The sequence below is a fragment of the Drosophila mojavensis genome, unplaced genomic scaffold (assembly GCF_018153725.1).
Source record: "Drosophila mojavensis isolate 15081-1352.22 unplaced genomic scaffold, ASM1815372v1 contig_80, whole genome shotgun sequence".
In the NCBI taxonomy this organism is placed as follows: domain Eukaryota; kingdom Metazoa; phylum Arthropoda; class Insecta; order Diptera; family Drosophilidae; genus Drosophila; species Drosophila mojavensis.
Window position 1 is genome coordinate 8868404 of NW_025318906.1, and position 13485 is coordinate 8881888.

The 13485-nt window shown below is 43.4% G+C and overlaps 6 protein-coding genes across 6 annotated transcripts; 4 read left to right on the top strand and 2 right to left on the bottom strand.

Moving 5' to 3' along the window:
* The first annotated feature begins 569 nt into the window (after positions 1-569).
* Positions 570-4787, top strand: LOC6579152 (nodal modulator 3). Its single transcript, XM_002005013.4, has 6 exons — positions 570-756; positions 824-1370; positions 1438-2320; positions 2379-2557; positions 2620-3584; positions 3642-4787. Exons 1-6 carry the CDS (start codon positions 608-610, stop codon positions 4519-4521), a joined length of 3603 nt encoding a protein of 1200 aa, XP_002005049.1. The 5' UTR covers positions 570-607; the 3' UTR covers positions 4522-4787.
* LOC6579153 lies at positions 4663-6947 on the bottom strand. Its single transcript, XM_002005014.3, has 4 exons — positions 6306-6947; positions 5705-5852; positions 5275-5649; positions 4663-5214 (listed from the first exon to the last, which is right to left on the bottom strand). Exons 1-4 carry the CDS (start codon positions 6505-6507, stop codon positions 4791-4793), a joined length of 1149 nt encoding a protein of 382 aa, XP_002005050.1. The 5' UTR covers positions 6508-6947; the 3' UTR covers positions 4663-4790.
* A 177-nt stretch (positions 6948-7124) lies between these two features.
* Positions 7125-8696, top strand: LOC6579154 (cyclin-dependent kinase 10). The gene is made up of 6 exons (XM_002005015.4): positions 7125-7337; positions 7406-7478; positions 7536-7710; positions 7769-7971; positions 8028-8474; positions 8538-8696. Exons 1-6 carry the CDS (start codon positions 7203-7205, stop codon positions 8669-8671), a joined length of 1167 nt encoding a protein of 388 aa, XP_002005051.1. The 5' UTR covers positions 7125-7202; the 3' UTR covers positions 8672-8696.
* Positions 8697-8923: 227 nt separating this feature from the next.
* Positions 8924-10659, top strand: LOC6579155. Its single transcript, XM_002005016.4, has 2 exons — positions 8924-10230; positions 10291-10659. The coding sequence occupies exons 1-2, from the start codon at positions 8989-8991 to the stop codon at positions 10645-10647; spliced, it is 1599 nt and encodes a 532-aa protein (XP_002005052.1). The 5' UTR covers positions 8924-8988; the 3' UTR covers positions 10648-10659.
* A 132-nt stretch (positions 10660-10791) lies between these two features.
* On the bottom strand, positions 10792-12103 carry LOC6579156 (protein FAM185A). Its single transcript, XM_002005017.4, has 3 exons — positions 11458-12103; positions 11220-11403; positions 10792-11163 (listed from the first exon to the last, which is right to left on the bottom strand). The coding sequence occupies exons 1-3, from the start codon at positions 12028-12030 to the stop codon at positions 10811-10813; spliced, it is 1110 nt and encodes a 369-aa protein (XP_002005053.3). The 5' UTR covers positions 12031-12103; the 3' UTR covers positions 10792-10810.
* A 249-nt stretch (positions 12104-12352) lies between these two features.
* Positions 12353-13471, top strand: LOC6579157 (V-type proton ATPase subunit D 1). The gene has a single exon (XM_002005018.4). It carries the CDS (start codon positions 12466-12468, stop codon positions 13204-13206), a length of 741 nt encoding a protein of 246 aa, XP_002005054.1. The 5' UTR covers positions 12353-12465; the 3' UTR covers positions 13207-13471.
* The last annotated feature ends 14 nt before the right edge of the window (positions 13472-13485 follow it).

Consider the following 13485-nt stretch of genomic DNA (forward strand, 5'->3'; position numbering starts at 1 on the left):
AATGTCAATAGATTGTATATAGTCCTAATCATTCAGAGATATGTACGTACACACACAGTAAATGACAATCAGATAATAAAACCGTTTGTGATCGTTTTAATTGAACGAAGAATTTGAATTATTAATTATTAGCATTCATTTGAAAATGTTGTTACTTTCCACAAAAACATTACACTCATGGTTCAATTTATTTTATCACAACCTTTGAATGTGACAATAAATTGCGCCAAGTCGATACTTCTTATTAAATGTTATCGATATTGCACAGCTCTTCTATGTTCATCTCCAATTTATAGTCGGTAACTGGCAATAATTCATCGTCGAATAAAAATTTTTCATACGGCTTTCAATTTATACAAAGTTCAATAACGTATAATAATATAATATTATATTATATAATTTATTTGTCTTAATCGCATTATTTAGAATTTAAAATTGATTTAACATCTAATAGACATCGAAGTAAGCTATCGTCAGCACTATTTAACAATCTATCGCAACACCTGTGGGATGCAATATATCGATATATTATGCTTATCAGAGCTGTGTTTCCAACTAACTCGACAACTCTACACTTTCAGCTGGCAGCGCAGAGTCGAAAAAAAAAATGAGGTCGCGAAGTCAGTTTTCCGGCTTTATATTAATTTTAATTAATTTAATTAGTCAAATTAACGCACAGTCCAATGAAGTGGTCGGCTGTGGTGGCTTTATCAAAAGCCATGCTGAAATTGACTTTTCCAAGGTGGAAATAAAACTGTACGTGGTGACTTTCATTAATGGAATTGTAAATCATTGATAAGAATTTTTTCCAATTCGATTTCAGCTTGACCAAGCAGGGCTCACTGAAGGATAAAACCGATTGCTCGCCATCGAATGGCTACTATTTCCTGCCCATCTATGACAAGGGTGAATATTTGCTAAGCATTGCACCACCTCCCGGTTGGAGCTTCGAGCCGGAACACGTTGAGCTCAATTTCGATGGCAAGAATGACGTGTGCAGTCAGGGCAAAGATGTTAATTTCGTATTCAAGGGCTTTGGCATTACGGGCAAGGTGGTTCTAGCCACCGGTAGCGGTGCACGGGATGTTGATGTGGAGCTGAAATCGGAGCAGGGCGACATTCGCCGCACCAAAACGGACATCAATGGTGTCTTCTTCTTTACACCAATTATACCCGGCAAATATGTGGTGCGTGCCAGCCATGCCAGATGGCATTTCGCCAAGGCGGAGCACAATGTGGTTGTGGTCAGTGGCAACACGGAGCTGCCGGCTAACTCTTTGGTGGTATCTGGCTTTGATATCAATGGACGTTTCGATACCAGCTCCCAATTGCCGTCAAATCTCGCTGTGGTGCTCTATAAGAAAAAGGGCGTAAGTAGATAAACAGTCTAATCTTTTATATTATGATATATTATTTTTCTTCTCTTCATTCCCACAGCAAACTCTACCGATCAAGTGTGCTAATTCGCCCACTGCGCCGGCGAACAAGCTCAACAATGAATACGAAAGCGCTGCCGCTTGCTATTCGTTGGTCGAGAAGGGTGAATATAGCTTCAAGGATGTGCCCACAGGCAAGTACTTGCTGCAGGCCGTTAACGAGAACCAAAACTTGAAACTTCATCTGACGCCGAGCTTTTTGGAGGTGGACTTGGGCAAGGATACGCTGCAGATCAAAGAGGAGTTCAAGATTAGCGGCTTTACTGTCTCTGGCCAGGTGCTGAGCTCCGCGGACGGTGCACCACTTAAGTCTGCCATTGTCAAGCTCAACAAGGAAAAGGTCGCCGAAACAGATGCCACTGGCACATATACGCTGGAGAACATTAAAGCAGGCAGCTACAACATTGAAGTCGAGTATCCACAGCTGCAATTCGAGCCGGTGCAGGTGAAGACGCAGATTGCTACGCCCAAACTGCCCACAATTGTGCCTTCCGCTTACGAAGTGTGCGGCAAAGTCGTCTCTCCGAAATCCTATGTCGTTGGCATCACGAAAATCGGCTCCACCTTCCATACGACAACTGCCACGAAGGCAGAGAGCGGCATCTGGTGTGCCTATCTGCCCGCCGGCAAATACAATATTGAAGTCCTCACTACGGAAGTGGATAAGACGAGCGGTGTTCAGTTCTTCCCTGTGCAACAGCAGGCTGAAGTGCGTGATGCACCACTAAATGGCATTACCTTCTCGCAGCTGCGTGCCACCATTCGAGGTGAGCTGCAGTGCCTGCCAGATGCCACGGCCACTTGCACCTCAGCAGAGATTACGCTGCAGGGCCTAGATGCCACCGGACAGCCCACGGACAACAAATGGAAGGCCAGGGCATATCGTGAGTATAGAATTCAATTTGCCAGCACGCATCTGTTTTAACGAGCTCCTCTGTGCAGGTGGCAAATATGCTTTTAAGGATGTTCTGCCTGGTCCCTATGAGATAACGATTCCTCAAGGCAATCTGTGCTATGAATCGACGCGAGTCTTCCTAAATGTCGCCGCTGCAGAGGAGACGGCGCCGCCCTTCATACACAAGGGCTACGAAGTGTCCATTATATCTAGTCATCGCGCGCTGGTAAACTTTTGTAATATATTTCTGTTTATTTTCTCCACTGACAATTATTCTTTTAATTACAGATGCGTTACGTTCATGTCACAGGACCATCGGAGCCCAAGGCGCCCATTGAAACCCTGAAGATTCTTTCAGGCGTGAACACCTTCTGCGTTTCTAAATACGGCAGCTACGATTTTAAGCTGGAAGGCTGTCACATTTACGATGACTCGCTGCCCAGTAAATTCATCACTCCAGAACCAGATCAGCTGCAGACGTTGATTGTCAATGCCATTGCCCACAAGACGGGCGTGCGTGTCCTGTCCACAGACCCCAATTTGGATTCTCTGAAACTAGCTGTGGAATCGCAATCGTTGGGTAAACAAATCGTTACACCAATAGCTGAGGCGCATAAGGTGGATGGGAAATTCGCATTCCGCTACGAGACATATCTGAAGCCAGAGGAAATTCTGAACGTTAAGCCATTGAGTGATGTCCTTTTGTTTACGCCACAGCATCAGCAGATCGTGGGCAGCAGTGATTGCGTTGATATTGCCTTCAATTTTGTGGCCACGCGAGGACTCATCTTGCGCGGCAAAATTGTGCCCGCAATTAAGGATGCCAAGATAACGCTGAGTTTTCCCGAACAACCAGAACTTGAACCCATTGAAGTGCTCAGCTCGATTACAGGTGAATTCAAATTTGGGCCTATCGATGAGACGCTCAAATTCGAGCTCTCCGCTGAGAAGGAATCCTATGTATTCAGTGAATACAATCGCCAGTCGAACTCCTTCAGCGCACACAAACTCTGTGAGATTGAGGTGAAAGTACAAGACGATGCCGGTCAGCCACTGAGCGGAGTGTTGCTCTCGCTAAGCGGCGGCGAAAGCTATCGCAAGAATCTGGTCACTGGAGACAAAGGCGTCATCAATTTCCATTCGCTGTCGCCTTCACAGTACTTCCTGCGGCCCATGATGAAGGAATACAAATTCGAGCCGAATTCCAAAATAATTGACATCAAGGATGGCGAAACCGTGCAGGTTACCCTAACGTAAGAACTATTTAGGGCTAATTTGTATAACTCTTATTAATGGACTACCTTTTACAGTGGCACGCGTTATGCTTACTCTATTTTCGGCACAATCACATCCCTCAATGGCGATCCCTTCCCGGAGGTTAATGTACAGGCCATCGCAACAGAGAGCTGCCAGCATCAGCAAGAGGAGGCATTCAGCGAAACTAATGGACAATATCGCATTCGGGGTCTTCAGCCCGGCTGCACCTACACCGTTCGCGTGGTGACGGACGACGACAAAGTGTATCGCTCGATACCGAAAAACCACACGGTTACCGTAGCCAATGAGGATGTGCGAAATATAAATTTGATTGCTGTTAATCCTATCAAAATTGTGGATATTACGGCCAGAATTATGGCCTCACATAACGATTTCTACAAGACGTTGCGCATTGTGATGTACAAGCAAGGAGCTTCCGACTCGCCGGTGTTTTCTCAGCGCGTGGCGTCTCCGTTAAATCCCAAGTCTAGCTACAATCCGGGCATTATGGTGTATTTCCCGCGTATACCGCGCGATGGCAAGACCTATGTGGTGGAACTGCAATCGACGCTCTCGGAGAAGACGTACTCCTACAAGCTGCCCTCCTTCACCTTTGTGGCGGACAGATGTTCCGTCTATGTGAAGCTGGATTTCAATGCCGAGGTGCGCTCCACTGACGCTGATCTCAATCAGAATTCCATATCAGCACTGGTGCTCATTGCACTGGTGGCCATTGCCTTCTTCAAACAGGACCTGCCTGTGAATTTCCTCAGCTTTGTGTGGAGCAAGCTGAACGACATCGTCGCAGATATCGCCCAAAGGCAGAAGGGAAAGGCGGCCGTCCGCAAAAACGAGCCCATCAATCAGCGAGAGATCGAGCAGATGGCCGATCAGATAAATGCAATTAAAAAGAAAAAGGTCAAAAAGACTTAAATTAGCCCTTACAAATTTTAGTCAGCATCGGTATTCGGTTTTCATCTATTCCTTTTCTTTTCCTTTCTTTTTGTTTTCTATTTAATTTCGCTCCTGAGATTTTCGGACCTGAGTTACAAATTTAGCATTTGTTTGATTGCATTTTCCGGAACAAATAACGGTAGTTGTTTTTTTTTTTTTTAAAGCTGAGGCAAGTTTATTTTGTTCATCATTCTTATAGCTAAAATAAATAATTAAATAAATAAAATAAATAAATAGTAATTGGAGTTCTACTGTGTCAAAATGTGTTCGGCAATGGGGCGGAGCATTCGATCTCCGCGACGACGCTTCAGCTGCGTCAGGCGACGTTCGGCCTGCAAGTTGATTTCATTTTGAGCCTCTGCCGTGCTTTCCTGATTGGTTGATTCGCTGGCTTCTGTGGATTCTTCCTCTTCAGCAGCTGGTGTAACCTCTGGCTCTGCGCTCTCCACGAACACACAGTCGGGATTCACTGCGGCGCACTCCTGGAAGTTGGTAGCTCGCTTATATGGATTGCGTGAATTGGTGTACTTCTCGAAGAAGCCGCGGCCAACAATGCGGAATGCCATGCTGGTCAGCGGATTCAGCTTTGAGCGGAACTCCATCTCGCAGACGAAGCGACGACGGCAAGCCTTGGAGTCCAGACCCAAAAATGCGAACATAAACTCGGCGATTCTATAAAAGAAATAAAGCTTATAACTAAATTGGATTAGATGATCTTCAACTGCTGCTCACTGTTCTTCGGCGGGCTGCTGGCGTGCAACACTCTCAGAGATCTCCTCATCAATAATCTCCACATGATCCTCCTGATCAACTTCCACATTATCCTCCACATCGAAGCTATCAACGCTGCGTCTGCCGCGGCGAAGCGTATTAGAACCATCAGCGGGTCCAGTCGGCCCACTTGGTGCAGAACTCAGTGGAGAATCGCTGTGTATATCAGACACAATATCGGAGTTGGAAGAGTAACCCGAGTAGCTGGAGTAGCCCGAGTAGGGGTCAAAAGAGGGACTCGAGTCGTACGAGGAAGGTGATCCATAATGCTCATGCTCATGCTCATGATGATGTTCAAGAGAGTATGGAATATGATCTTGGGTAAAGGATGGAGGGCTGAACACAAAAATAATTTAATATAGATAAAATGATTGGAAGATTCAGTGCTTACGGATGATCAAGAATCACCTCCTGATTGCATCGGGCGTGGGGCCAGAAGTAGCGCAGACCCAAATAAATGGCGCTACCCACAAAGAAAGACACGATGACTACTTTCACCTTGATCCAATAGGCAATTGCCAATGGCCACAGATGGCGAACTATAAATGAAAATCAAATCTGATTAGATAACAGATAAGACAACACTTTCACTGAACACGAACAGAACCCAATGCTGGTCTACTGATCTACGACAATTTACAATTGTCGAATTGTGGCGTCGATTGAAAGTGAAAAGTGTTAATTGATTATTATTGAACGGTACGTGCACATCGTGATGTTCCAATTGGAAGTGATATACATATGACCGGCCCACTGACTGGGCTGGGAAACTTTCAAAAAGAAAGTCTTCACTTGCTGATTAGCAGGTGGACAACCAAATAGCTTAGAATGTGATTAAACATATTTAAAATGTGCTAATTGTTACCGCTCAACTATTGCATAGTAATAATAAATGCAATATATCGATAGACTGCAATTGACACCAGAATCGATGCTGTCCAATTACAGGCACCCGGTATTTACATAGTAATAATTGTATCGTAGAAACTTACACCATAGGCGATGGCGATGACGACGTGTGCGTCCTTCGAATTCCAAAAGCTCTCGGCCAGTATTAAGTAATGTTTCCATATCCATATCCGTGTTCGTATTCATTACTTGAGTCTCAGCATTTTCCGGCGTTTCATCGCAGAACACCAAAGTGAAATAGATCACAAGCAGCACCGCCGCATACCATATCGTTGTTTTATTCATTATTTTCTTGAGTTAATATTCCTGTGTTTGGGTATATCACTGTATCACTTGCACAGTTGCTGCAGAACTGATGATGCACTCTACGCCAGGTCCAACATTTATATACCTCTGCCCATTCGCTTTACTGTTGTTGCTTATCCCAAGTTCAGGGTGATAATTGATAGTGGAGTCATTGTGGCTTTATCCAACAGCTTTTAACACATGCGTAGCTGGTAGATGATGACGAGCAGGGTCCGTTTTTTTTTTTATATTTTTTTTATTATTTTTTCTTAATGTCTAGAGCATGCATTTGAAATGAAATGCTAACGAAATTTCTTTAAACTGGCGGAATTTCACTTTCCATAAATCGTGCTTTATATTTTCTATTGCTACTTTTGTTTTTATGCTTATCTATAAATTAGTGAATATTATGAAATGCATACGCAGTTTCTGTTTTCTTGTTTTTTTTTTTTTTCACATAATTAGTATGTGCAAAAATATATTTAAATATAAAATATATTTACTATTTTCACAATGACCAAAAGTACCAGCAACATTTCAAATTCTCTACATTTTGCGCACTTTGATAACATTTTTGTGCTTGTATCCCTGGTTTCTGCAGCACAGTTCTTGCAGTAATTGAGAAAGTATCGATTCTTTCTGAGCTGTTTATGTTTTATGTTTATGTCGTTCAACCATTCTAAAACAAAATAAACATGTCCAGCGACAAGAAGTCAAATGAATTGGATACAAATCCTGCGCCAGATCCTCAAGCACCAATAACCCGCAAAGGTTTTCTAATATCACTCAAGAACAGCGGCACGCCCATGCCCATACCGGAACAAAATGTGGTTTGTATTAAATGAGCATTTTGTCATGTGCCGGCTTTTTCTATTCCCTTATCAATATTTTTGTTCAGTATGGCCGTTGCCGTCCAGTATCCGAATTCGAGAAGCTCAACCGCGTGGGCGAGGGCAGCTATGGTATTGTATGTAAGTGCATAGCTCAATCAATTGTACTCGCATCATTACTGAATCTCTTTTGTTTAGATCGAGCGCGCGACACTCGCAGTGGAGAAATTGTGGCTCTGAAGAGAGTCCGCATGGACCAGGAAAAGGATGGCTTGCCTGTAAGTGGACTGCGTGAGATTATGATACTAAAGCGTTGTCAGCACGAGAATATTGTACGATTGCGAGAAGTTGTGGTGGGCAAAAGTCTGGACAGGTAAGAGGAAGAGACGATTTTGAGAGATTTATGTAAATTGTAATATTCTCTCGCTTAGCATCTTCTTGGTAATGGATTTCTGTGAGCAGGATCTGGCCTCGGTGCTGGATAATATGTCACAGCCATTTACGGAATCGGAGGTGAAGTGCATAACGCTGCAGGTGCTGCGCGCCTTGAAGTATATGCATGAACGTTATATTATACATCGAGATCTGAAGGTCTCCAACCTACTAATGACGGACAAAGGCTGCATCAAAGTGGGTAAGTATGGGCTGAACTTCGTCACACATCATATATAAACACAATCTCAATTTCAGCTGATTTTGGCCTCGCTCGCTTGTTTGGCGACCCCCCAAAGCCAATGACCCCACAAATGGTCACCCTTTGGTATCGTGCACCGGAGCTGTTGCTGGGCTCTAGAACTCATACAACGTCGATTGATATGTGGGCTTTCGGTTGCATTCTGGGAGAGCTGTTATTAGGAAAGCCGCTACTGCCGGGCACCTCGGAAATTGCACAGCTGGACATGATTATTGACCTGCTTGGCGCTCCATCGGAATCGATTTGGCCCGGCTATAAAGATTTGCCTGCCGTACAGAACTTTACGTTTAGCCAACAGCCGTACAATAACTTAAAAACAAAATTCCAAATGATTGGTCCAGCGGGCAGAAGCCTGCTAAACTCGCTATTCATCTACAATCCCAGCACGCGAGGCACAGCCGAAGACTGCTTGAACAGTAAATATTTCACTGAGCCGCCACAGCGTAAGCCGAGTTTGTATATATATTACAACTTATTTTTAATAAATTCTTTTCTATTTTGTGTAGCTTGTGATCCGCGCATGATGCCCACATTTCCACAGCATCGCAATAATATTGCGCCTCCGCAACCGCCAACTTCTGCAGATATTCCCATTTCTCATTTGCTGGATGTGTTTATTAAAAGACAGCGTTTAGAATAAAAACCTATTTAAAAAAATTTAAAAACTTATTTAATAGTATTGCCTGGCTCAGATCAAAGCTGCTACAACTTTTAGACTCGAGCTTAAAATGAAATAGGATAGCAATATTATAAGAATTTTAAGTTATAATTGGCATTACAATTGAAAAATTGTATGGACAAATCGCCGTCTGTTAATGCACTCCAAGCTTTTGAAAGTTAACAGAAAATGTTAAATTTATCGAATTGGTTGCAAACAGCTTTGTTCATTTCAGTTCCGCTTTTGTGAACCACTCGATCGAACTTATTTCGGAGCCCAGACACCAGACACCAGCCAAAATGACCAAAGATGTGGATAGTGCGGAAAGAGATAATAATATTGGTGCTGTTACCGTTAATAACGAGACAAACGGTCTAATTCGGATGGAGACTAAATCAAACGAGGCTGTTGCATCGGAGACAAACGGCACTGGAAATGGTGAAAATAAATCGGAGTCGAATTCGCCCCAACCCCACGGAATTCAAAACAATGAGGATGATGCTTCGGATGCTGATGAGAACGAGCTGTTAATGCGCATGCGTGGTGATGCTGTTGGCGAGACAATGTTCAGCAAGAAATTTATATTACAGACATTGATGCAACTCAGCCAGCAGCTACCACATACAGCATTGGAGTTGGAGTTAGAGGATGATTTGTGCAAGGTGTGGGATATGTCTGTCTCCCCGGAAGTAGTTGCTCTGCTACTCGAGAATGATGCCATTGAGCTAATTATGTTTGCCATCTCCTCCAGCGAGGATGTGCGTCTGTATGAGATTCTCATTGGACTGCTGGGGAACATGTGCGCGCAAGTGGAGTGTGTGGAGCAGCTGACGGCACGCGCTGATTGGATTGAAATGCTGCTGAAGCTAAGCACCTGCATGGATACGAGCATGCTGATCCAGTTGATGCGTGTATATCAATATGTGATGGCACATGTGGTCAGTGGCAAGGAGCAACTGGCCATTGAGTGGTACATTTGCTTTGCCGCCTTCGAGGGCTCAGCAAAGAATCTCGGCTTTATACTGCAGCAGTCAGTGAGCGATGAGCTCCTTTTGGCCGCTCTTAAAGCCATTAATGCTGTGCTGGCAAGCTGTGCCCTGGTCGAGGAGGAGAACGCCCAGACGCCGGATCTCAAGTTAAAGCCCTTCTCGGAAGTATTTTTAGTACAGGAGCTTTGCGAGGGCGTTAATAATGCTTTTATTCGTCTAATGCGTGATGATTTGGCAAAGCAGGCGGATGAAGTGGATGGAATCGTTACCGATCAGGCACCCATCACCGTCGATCCAAATGGTATTGACGATGATGGGGACGAGATGAGTACACCAAAAATAAACTGCGACATCGAAGTAATTCAAACCTACCTCAATATATGCACGATACTGGTGCAGCTGCCGGAGGCGCAGATGTCCATGGATGTGTATACACCCAGCATTATGTTTTGTTTGACCCGCATCTTACTGTTCCTGCAGCAGCCCAATCAGCTGTTGCCACTGGGCGAGCGGCAGGAGGAGTATTTGGAGGACCTAGCGCATATATGCAGCGTAAGCTAAATACATACAAATAATAAAAATCTTTAAATTAAAAACTAATTACTTTTACAGTGTCTTAAATATTTCTATGACAAGGCTGCCTTTGCCAATTTACTTGGCGTGTGGACAACTTTACGTCAGCATATTGAAGACTATACCGAATACGATGAAAATGATTTTGAAGCTTACGAGGATGAGCCTCGTTCACAGTACGAGGAAAACGCTTTTAAAGTGTTGCGCCTATTGGCGCACATGTTCGTCCGCGCGGATGTTCCAATTCTAGTTAGGGATATACAAGAAATTGATGCTATGAAAGTGGATATGTTTCGAGCTGCCTTGCAGACGGAACAGGTGGATGATGTACTGATTCAGAGGGCACATCAGCGCCTTGGCGTGGTTTTAAACGAAGTAGCTGGCAAAGCCAAATAATACTCATAAAAACAGGACTGAAAAATTGTTGCATGAATGCACAATACATACATATTAATACATATTTCTTATACTTATAACTACTTATATACATACATACGAGCATACATACGTACATACATTCATAATGAAAGATACTATAAATATTTGTAATATCTTAAATTTATTTATTCGATTTCATTTTTTGCCTCAGCATATCGGTCCACGATTGCTTGCCAAGGCGCACTCCATTCTCTCCTGTGGTGCTAATGACCAGATGATGATCATTCTCATTGTTTAGTAAAAACTTGCTTTTGTCTTCGCTCAATGCATGGGAGACATGGTCCAGCTCGTTGTTTAGGTTAACCTGACTGGCTTTAACTTCTATATTTATGTTCTCTATTGCCTCGGATATATTGATTATGGCCTCGTCAATAAGATTCTGTGCCACAATCTCACTTTTGCCATTTAGCTCAGAGAGCTGGAGATTCATGCTGCCGCCTTTAGAGAACACGTTCAGGTTTCCATGGACGCCAGCTAGAAAAGAGAGATTTTCTGAATTATTTCATGGATAAGAAAATGTCCATACTCACTCATCTTCAGATCACCCGCTTGGTGAACATATACTTCGCTAGTTTTGTGCACATTCTTTAGCTCCATGCTGCCCGTTGTTGTCTCAAACTTTGATTTCTCTACGTAGCAGCAGTCCGTATTGATGTCACCTGCCTGTGTGGAGCACTTTAGGCTGTCACCCTGCAGCTTGTCCAGATTGATGTTCTGAGCAGCAATACATAAATTATATTGTTGACACTGGCTATCTTAGCTACTTACTCCGTTCTGTGTTTCGATTTCGGTGCTCTTGCCCAGCAGCGTTCCCTCACAGATGATGTTGCCATTTTCGCTGTTCAGCGATATTTCTGTGGCTCGTACATTCCTGGTGAATATATCTCCAGCTGCCTTGATCTTAAGTACCTCGCCTTGTATGCCCTGTATGGTTACTTTTTCTTTTGCTTCCAGGTTGACGTCGGCACGCACGGGAATCTTTAGAAGGCATTTAAAATGCGACTTCTGTTCGTTTAGCTTTTTAACCAAGACATTGACAACCTTGTCGCCGTCTTCAACATCCATATTCAGATCGACATTTGAGTTGGACACAGGACCACCAGTTAGCTGGGCTATAATTACATCTCCACTGGTATACACATGGACATCGGCGGGCTCCACATGGATGGCGATATCCGATTTGATATTAATGCATGCATATGGGTTTACATAACGCAGCAATTCCTTGTGCACCATGCGTCGGTTGTGTGCCATGGCCCCCTTTGGTTTTTTGGCGTAGTTACGGCAGTATGTTTGTATTGTTTTTGGTGATGACCAAAACAAACGTTGCAAAATTTGCATTATTTATAAATATGCCGCTAGAGCCACTGCTTTGTTTACAGATGTTTACTAAACAGCTGTTTCTATGAGATGTTACTCAACACTAATGCTACATGCCACTGTGCAGTACTACTTTTTCGATACTGGGGCCACTATATAAAATGCGTAAAGCAATAACTAAAATTAATTAACATAGTTGTTTTACAAATAAATTCTAACTTATGTTACAGTTTAACATGTTGTAATTATAGAACAAAGGTATTTTTCTTTAACATTTTGCATTACTGCTTCTACAATGTATTGTCCAACACCTCACTTTCTGAGGCTTAGTCAGCACTGTGTTTATCCAGTCCAGTTGGAGTTTTTCAGTGTTCTTCGACGGGTGTGTTAAAATTTGTGGTGCGCAGTAAAAAAATCGAGCTAATAACCCTGTACAAATATTAAAATTATACGAAAATGTCTGGAAAAGATAGATTACCGATTTTCCCGTCTCGTGGCGCCCAAATGTTAATGAAGGCCCGTCTTGCGGGTGCTCAGAAAGGTCATGGGCTGTTGAAGAAAAAAGCTGATGCATTGCAAATGCGCTTCCGTATGATTCTTGGCAAAATCATCGAGACGAAAACTTTGATGGGCGATGTTATGAAAGAGGCCGCCTTCTCGTTGGCCGAAGCCAAGTTCACATCGGGCGACATCAATCAGGTGGTGCTGCAAAACGTGACCAAAGCCCAAATCAAGATACGTACCAAGAAAGACAACGTCGCTGGTGTTACGCTGCCCGTGTTCGAGTCTTATCAGGATGGCGCTGATACTTATGAGCTGGCTGGTCTGGCCCGTGGTGGTCAACAGCTGGCCAAATTAAAGAAGAACTACCAGAGCGCCGTCAAGCTGCTCGTTGAACTGGCTTCACTCCAGACCTCCTTCGTCACCCTCGACGAGGTCATCAAGATCACGAATCGTCGTGTCAATGCCATTGAGCATGTCATCATACCTCGTATCGATCGTACATTGGCGTACATCATCTCGGAGCTGGATGAGCTTGAGCGTGAGGAGTTCTACCGCTTGAAGAAGATTCAGGACAAGAAGCGTGAGGCCCGTCAGAAGGCAGATGCCAAGAAAGCAGAGCTTCTTGAACAGGGCATCGATGTTCGTCAGCAGACGAACATACTCGATGAGGGCGATGATGATGTTCTCTTCTAAGTATTAATCCCATACGTGTCTACGTGTGTGTGTATTCCAGCAATATGTTATTGTTAAACTTCAAGAAAAAATATTTGTTCTGTTTCCATTTTTCAACCGCAAAAGAAAACCCCAAACAAAAACTTATTGTATGTAAAATGTAGCTACTGCAACCTTTGTAAGCTTAAAGTATATAGTCTAATTCCAATAAGAAAAATGTATGTATTCCAATTTTGTAGTTATGTAGCGCTCAAATCATACATTAAAGTCTTTTGTTGTTCTAAAAGTGTTGTAATTTCT

Coding starts and splice junctions, on each gene's coding strand:
- LOC6579152 (XM_002005013.4), top strand. CDS start 608: ATGAGGTCGCGAAGTCAGTTTTCCGGCTTTATATTAATTTTAATTAAT. Junction 1,371..1,437: donor TGCTCTATAAGAAAAAGGGC/GTAAGTAGATAA, acceptor TCATTCCCACAG/CAAACTCTACCGATCAAGTG. Junction 2,558..2,619: donor TATCTAGTCATCGCGCGCTG/GTAAACTTTTGT, acceptor TTTTAATTACAG/ATGCGTTACGTTCATGTCAC.
- LOC6579153 (XM_002005014.3), bottom strand. CDS start 6,507: ATGAATAAAACAACGATATGGTATGCGGCGGTGCTGCTTGTGATCTAT. Junction 5,853..6,305: donor TCATCGCCATCGCCTATGGT/GTAAGTTTCTAC, acceptor TTTCATTTATAG/TTCGCCATCTGTGGCCATTG. Junction 5,650..5,704: donor GAGGTGATTCTTGATCATCC/GTAAGCACTGAA, acceptor TTTTGTGTTCAG/CCCTCCATCCTTTACCCAAG.
- LOC6579154 (XM_002005015.4), top strand. CDS start 7,203: ATGTCCAGCGACAAGAAGTCAAATGAATTGGATACAAATCCTGCGCCA. Junction 7,338..7,405: donor CCATACCGGAACAAAATGTG/GTTTGTATTAAA, acceptor ATTTTTGTTCAG/TATGGCCGTTGCCGTCCAGT. Junction 7,972..8,027: donor CAAAGGCTGCATCAAAGTGG/GTAAGTATGGGC, acceptor TCTCAATTTCAG/CTGATTTTGGCCTCGCTCGC.
- LOC6579155 (XM_002005016.4), top strand. CDS start 8,989: ATGACCAAAGATGTGGATAGTGCGGAAAGAGATAATAATATTGGTGCT. Junction 10,231..10,290: donor ACCTAGCGCATATATGCAGC/GTAAGCTAAATA, acceptor TTACTTTTACAG/TGTCTTAAATATTTCTATGA.
- LOC6579156 (XM_002005017.4), bottom strand. CDS start 12,030: ATGCAAATTTTGCAACGTTTGTTTTGGTCATCACCAAAAACAATACAA. Junction 11,404..11,457: donor AAATCGAAACACAGAACGGA/GTAAGTAGCTAA, acceptor ATTGCTGCTCAG/AACATCAATCTGGACAAGCT. Junction 11,164..11,219: donor AGCGGGTGATCTGAAGATGA/GTGAGTATGGAC, acceptor TCTCTTTTCTAG/CTGGCGTCCATGGAAACCTG.
- LOC6579157 (XM_002005018.4), top strand. CDS start 12,466: ATGTCTGGAAAAGATAGATTACCGATTTTCCCGTCTCGTGGCGCCCAA.